Source organism: Lactuca serriola, chromosome 2 (assembly GCF_051521515.1).
Source record: "Lactuca serriola cultivar US96UC23 chromosome 2, Lser_US96UC23_V15, whole genome shotgun sequence".
NCBI classification, from domain to species: Eukaryota; Viridiplantae; Streptophyta; class Magnoliopsida; order Asterales; family Asteraceae; genus Lactuca; species Lactuca serriola.
This window is the reverse complement of record NC_136409.1, coordinates 232,872,668-232,880,059: the sequence shown is the minus strand read 5'-3', so window position 1 is coordinate 232,880,059 and position 7,392 is coordinate 232,872,668. Positions and strand designations below refer to the sequence as shown.

General features: G+C 29.9%; 1 protein-coding gene across 1 annotated transcript; it reads right to left on the bottom strand.

Moving 5' to 3' along the window:
* Positions 1–2,763: 2,763 nt before the first annotated feature.
* On the bottom strand, positions 2,764–3,375 carry LOC145090180 (late embryogenesis abundant protein At1g64065-like). The gene has a single exon (XM_079028509.1). The coding sequence runs from the start codon at positions 3,373–3,375 to the stop codon at positions 2,764–2,766; it is 612 nt and encodes a 203-aa protein (XP_078884635.1).
* Positions 3,376–7,392: the final 4,017 nt, after the last annotated feature.

Below are 7,392 nucleotides of genomic sequence, written 5' to 3'. Positions count from 1 at the left end.
TCTAATATTTTGTTTTGTACTAATTAAGTACATTGAATATGAACTCTAGAAAACCTCTTTTGAATTGTTTATTGTTAAACAATATATTGAAGATTTATTTTTTATGTTTTAAACTATTTACTAGATTATAGCCCGCGTTAAACACGGGAAACACATAAAAAAATATATAATCGTTTATAGATATTGTATAATGATTATAAAAAAAATATATGGTTATTGGTATTATTGAAATGTGTAGAAAATAAATTGAAAACGATAAATATATATAATCATTGAAAGATCTCTTTGTAGACATCATTTTTTGTTTTATTAGTTGATCGACTTTCCTCGTCTCATATAGTTATGATATTTATATATTTATAAGCATTTTAATTAGACATTCCTTGCATAATAATGTTACCTAATTTAAACATATCTTGACAACCAATATACCGTTTTTTCTATTGCATTAAATATTGACATCTATTTCATTTATTTAAATAAAGTTATGTAATATAATTTATAAAATGTTAAATGTTATATAGATTTAATTTTAGTATATCATCAATAGAGATTCTTTTCTAAATCATGATTGGTTTATTTTAAATTGATTATAAATATAAATGTTAGCTTTTATGTTTGTTCTTATTTATTTAGTGTTCACAAGAACTTTGCATTAGTTTTGGCGCAACTTTGAATAATTTTAGTATATCATCAATGTAATTTGATATATCTGTCAATTATATGAAATATCAAATAATGACATTTCATTACTATTGTGATAATTTAGTTTATATATTGTATTTTCACTAATCTTAACGGTCTTATTTTTTATAATAACCGTAACGCTTTTACTAAATGTATTTTTTACAAATCTCCTAATATCTTATAATTTTTATCTTACTTTATAATTTTTCATAACTATGGTATTTTCAAGATTGACTGCTTTAATAGTGTTTTTTTTTCAGTGTATTTAATTTTATATTTCATTGTACAACATCATCGTTTGTATGTATTATGAAATTTCACTTTAAAAATGCTTAATGTTTACACCTTGATATTAATTTTTTTAATAAACTCATGTAATAATTATGGAATATATATCTCATTTTAATTAACATTCACTTCCTTTGTTATATCAAATTCCTCATTAAACGGATATACTTTTGGAGAATAATAATTATAATAGGGCAGCATTATCTAAGACGTAAATGTTTGATATACTTCTGGAGAAAAAAATCAGGATCATTAAAAAAATTTATATAAATAAAATACAAATTTAAATTTGTTGAAATTATGGATGAAATTACTGGCGAAAATTTATTTTGGAGGGAGTTGTATTTTGTAAGGTATAATAATATTACAAAATTTGAAATATCTATATTTGTTGTGTAAATTAATAAATTTTATTGTTACTATACAAAGATAAAAAAGTAGGTTGATTTGATATGCAAAAACATAATAATTTCAATAATATTTTAAAATCATGTCAAAATTAACCGGATTCTTATGACATAAAAATTTTAAAAAAATCATAATCATCTCTAATATATAAAAGTAACATTTTCGTAATTAATGTCAATTCCCAAGATAGTTAATTTTTGTTTTGTTAAAGGTACCTAATATCTTTTCATGTTTATTTGAAAAGTTTCATAAAAGTAGTTAACTGATTTCATATAATTTGTGACAAAGAAAATCGAAATATATAAATACATACATTTGATATAGGAACAAAAAATAATCGAAAAAAATATAAAAAACGAAAGAATGTACTGGCCTTCTAGCGCACAAGAGCGAATGTTTATAACAGAGAATAATGATGGAAGTTATAAGCAATATTAACGATGTTGTAGGAGAAGGGTTGAAGAAAAGAAACGATTAAAAATAAATGTGAGTCGCAGATTCAATGATGAATCGTATATGTATGTGATAATTTGAATATAAATTTTCGGTATTAATGATTTCCTAATAAAAAAAGATTTTATACTAATGGTTTACTAATATAAACGGATTTATATTAATGGTTGATATTAAGACCTTGATTGAAATGATTTTTTAGTAATATGTTTTTAAAATTGACCATATTAAAATCTTCAAAACTGAAAATTCAAGATGTAAAATATTGAAAGCTTTCATTGGAATTATATACATTACATTTCAACGAATGTAAGTTATTGATTGATGATTGGAAAGCATTTATTGGAATTAAATACATTCCATATGGAGAAGATGATGTCAACAATTTGATCTAAGGGTGGAAAAAATAAAATTGAATTACAATCAATGGTCCAGGTTATTTAAGATGATGTCATAAGGTTTCTCATTTAGTAATATTTAAGATTGTTAAAAGAATAGTTATCTAATAGAGAAAAATGTTTTTTTATGTTTTAAAATGCTTTCGGTATTATCTTACAATTATGTTTTTATAAAACCGGAAACGATCGTATATGTAATCTCGATGTTGACAAACTTTTAGGAAAACCACTGTAAAGGACTAAATTTGTAATTTCAAAACCAAAAAAGAACAGAAAAAACAACAGACAACAAAAATATATGGAATAAATTTGCAATTATCTCTTAACATGTTTTTAGACCTGCTTTTTCGAGCCATCAAATGAGACCTGAATGCTTCCAAAAAGTAAAATTGAAACAAAAAGTGTCATATATGTTTATAAAATAATTTCAGCTCTAAATACAAATAATATGGACAAAATCAAAATCAATAAATTACAAAAGAAATCATAAAAAGGTAAAATACACTAGTTCCATACAGTACAACCCATATCAGCGGCAAGATATATTTCTGAGCTCCCTGGTTGCAATAACAAGGTCCATGGAACAATCCATGTTAACGTGCTTATACTTTCGGAACACAACTAATATCTTAAATTTTCCGGTCAACCTGGATCGGCTCCTCAACGGCAAAACACCAGCGTTCAGATCACTTCGTAACTCCGACGAGGAGGTAACATTCATCGACGACAACGACACCGGAACAGTAAACTTCCTAGTATCTCTGACTTTTACTCTCTCGTTCCAGACAAACCCGTCGCCGACTTTCTGTTCCCGATAGTAGAAATCGACGGTGGTGCTCCGGTACCAGAACCGTCGGAAGTTTGTGTTCTTTATACCAAATTCTGTGTTCATCTCTATTTGAAATGAAGGATTTGCTGTTGAGTTTGTGACGTTGAAAGTTAGGAAAGTTGCAGATCGGACTCGGAACTTGGGGGTACGAAACCTGCCGGCAGTTACAGAGAAGAGGATGATGAGTGCAGCTACAAAACCGGCGACGATGGCTACGGACATGAGGCAGCGCCTTCGTCTCTTGCGGCGGGCGTCGATGGCTACGGTGGAAAGGTCTTCGTTGACATGGCCGTAAGGATTAGTCGGAACCATTTTTTTTTTTTTTTGTTGGTGGTTGAAGTTATATTCGGCGACAAACTAATAATGTTATCAGATGAAGGAATTATAGGGTACGAATGCGAGTATATATAGATAATGGTGGAGACGAAGAGACTTCATCAATGGCGTTTAACTTTGTTTGACATTTTTCTTTTTTCTTTATGTTCTATTCTAGACGCTTTGATTTTTCTTTGGCTGCTTTCGTCAGGTCTTTAATTTAATTAGAGGGTGTTTTAGTCTTTAAGTAATGGTGAAATTGAATCAATCCTCTAGAATATTTGAAATTATCTTATTATAACAACTTATTGTATAAATTATAAAACATAATCATGTGATGAACTTTAAATAATGATTACTTATACAACAAAAAAATTTCAATATAAAACACATGTCAAAGAATATTTACCCTTTCTCGACTTAGATCATAAAAAATAGTCTTCAATTATAAATATTATCCGTAATTTAAATTACATATGTAAAAAGAACAAATAATCATATAATACATCTTACAGATACAAAAAGAATCAAAATTAATCAGACCATGTAAGATTATATAACAATCACACTATGTTACGTACTACAAAAGAACAGAGCGACATGACATGATGACATATTTAACCTTTAATTTAATTATCATGTGAACTTGCGACGTTATTAATTAACAAATGATGGTTGGTATATTTAATGCGTTATTAACCATTCGTGGAATTGAATATATATGATTGATTACCAGCAATGCAGGTTATCAATGGCTTGAGTTTTTATATCAACATCCATGGTGCAATTCATCTCCGCCAATTTCCTCCTTCTGATGACTTTCAGTATATGTACTTTTCCGGTCACCTGTGCTTTCGCCGCCAATGTAATCTTCCCCGGACCACCGTGATCCGACCAAGTTTTTAAACCCACGGCCACGGCCACCGCCACAACCATATCAATCTTCTTCACTGATCGAGCTTTTACGTACCCATTCCCAAACCCTACTTCACCCACATGAGTACCCCTATAGGCTAAAACAATTGTACTGTTATCGAACTTATAATGACCAAAGTTAGAGTTCTTGATAGTTACTTGTGTGTGAAGGAACATGGTAAAGGATGATTCATTGCTTGTTTTGAGGTTTTGAAGTTTTGCGGAATGAAGACGAAGCTTTATGGTTCGAACACGGAGGATTATGTAAAGGAGTACAAGTATTATGAATATCTGGAATATGACACCACCAATTATATACGACCACCACCTTGCTTTCCTTCTTCTTTTGAAGTCGACGTCTGGTGTTCTCGTTTGGGAAGTCATCGATCTTAAGTATGAATTTTCAGGTATTAAAACTGGTGTCAATTTTTTTTTTGAATTTGATGATTTGTGTAGGTGATTTTGGTACTAATTAATTCTAGACTAATGGAATCTGTTATACTTATATATATGTGTAGAGATTAATTGATGAGGAAGGCATGAATCATTGTGGTGAGTAAGAAATAATCGATTTAAGCAAGGTGGGAATATTAATTAGATGGGACCAGTCGGGGCAAGTCAAGTATCACATATAGTAGCTAGCTCAGTTTAAATTGTCTAAAATATTTCTTACAATCTTATGTTCCACAATTGTTAACTGTAAATATTGTTTAGTCGATTTATGACTTTATAAAATCTTATGTTTCACTATTAGGAATGGAATGTTATGGTAATAATCGGTGATCGCAGTCATGTATCGTATTACATAACCATATCTCAAAACCGACTCTATCTCATCGGGTACCTGGTTTTTAAATACTCATTGGGTTTGCAGGTATACCACTTTTATAAGTATCTCATTTATGATTTTAAAAAAATAACTTGAATTATTTGATTTTTTCAATTCCTAACAAAATCAACTAGTATCTTACAATTATTACACATATAATCATCAGCATACAAATTTATAAATGCAAATTTCTTGATAAACTAATCAAGATCATAAATAACTAATAAAAACAGTATGATTATTTTTCTATTCTTAAAATTAAATAGTAATTATACAATAAACTTTCTATTTATAGTATTATATATAATATTATAATATAATTTTGAAATCATATATATATATATATATATATATATATATATATATATATATATATATATATATATATATATATATATTAATAATAATAAAATTACAAATATCATAAAAATATAAAAGATTCAATGGCAAATAACTTGTATAAATATAATTTTAATATTATAATCATTTCAACCTGATAAAAGTATTTAGAAAAAAAATAATCATGAATTCGGTCAACAACAATGTATGCTTTTAAATGTTATACTTTACAAGTCTACAAAATATAAAATATTGCGTACGAAAACACATTGTTATGTACAAATCGGTACACATGCTAAAAACCTTCTCAAAATCTCTATAGTTTGGCTACATTGATTTTTACTTGATGTTATTTATTCAAGTATTGAAATTGGATTCTACTAAGATAGAAAAACAATTCTTTTGTGTTCAATTCTAATGATAATAAAAGCTTGAAACTTCAATTGAATACGAATACTCGCCGTTTGAATTATAGCATTTACAAGGTTTTCAAATGATTTGAAAAAATCCAATAAAATACATTATTTGACTCAAAATTAGGAAATAATTGTATAATACGTTAGTAATACGTAATGTTTCATATCTAGGGATGGACGCAAGATTGATAGTAGGTGTTGTCGAAAAAAATATTCGGTTAAAAATAATCTAAAACTGAAAAATAATTCAGTACTGTTATATAATAGAATGTTTTATTGATAAATAGTAAGATTAAACCTCATATAAATAGGGATACATAAGAGTCCTAATCTAAATCCTAAAAGGCTTGGGCCTAAACCTTAATGGCTAACAGCCCCCCCCTCCCCCCCCCCCCCCCCCCCCCCCGGTGTAGTTTGATCGGGATGGGACGATGAAACTGAAAAAAAAAACATAAAATATAACATAAATAAAGACAACTGCTCGTTGGAGAAGGATAAAGAAGAAGCGGTGGCCAGCAGCAGTTCCTTTGTATAAGAAAAGAGGAGCGGCGGCGACGACGACGATCATTGGGTCGACGGCAGAGGAGTCCAAAGAAAAGTAGCGAGAAAGAAAGAGGGCTCGAGCTGCGTCAGATGGAGCCTATTTTGACGGACTCGGAAAATAGATTTGAAGAAGAGGCAAGCTGAGGAGAAGACATAAAGCTTAGAGGCAAGAGCTATTCGAAGAGGATACATAAACAAACGAGGCAGCAAAAGAAGACGAGGTAAGAGCTCTAGTTTGGTGTTGGCGGCCGTTTATTTATTTAGGACGTAATTTATATATAATATTTCATATCTATGTGTAAGATGAAAGTAACTATGCACTCATCTGCAAAGGTGATGACTCGGTACTCGGACAACACTTCGTTTACTTTAAAACAAATTTCCGTTGACAAAACTTAGTAGCATTTCCACCAGAATTTAGTATAATGCTCAACGAGACTAATTAATAGTCTACCTATTATTACTATTATATAAGCGTTAAACAATACTCTTTATCCACTATGTACAGACAGGGGCCATACATGAAACACCGGAGGGCATGATCATTTTGGCATATAGCACTTCTAAAATCCTACAACCCAGACGACCCTTCAAACCGGATTCTCCGTACCCCAAGTGGTTAAAAAGATATTATAATGACATTTATATAACCCATAATAATAGCTCAAATAATCATTATAAGGTCCTAATAACATTACTATATTTAAATAAAAACTATATTAAAAATTAGGTAGACGTATCTTACCTACGAGGGGGTTTGGCTAGAAGCCGTGCTCTGCAGGGGTAGAACTTCCGAGCCGAAAGCTCTTCTTTTCGGAGCTGTCAAGCGCTCCAGGGCTTTGTTCTAGTGCTAGGGGATTTTTTGGGAGGTTTAGAGAGAGTGTAGAGAGAAGAAAGAATGAGAAATATGTGAAGAAAACGAGGGTGGGAGAGGGTCTATTTATAGGGTGAAATATGGTTAAAATTGGTGCC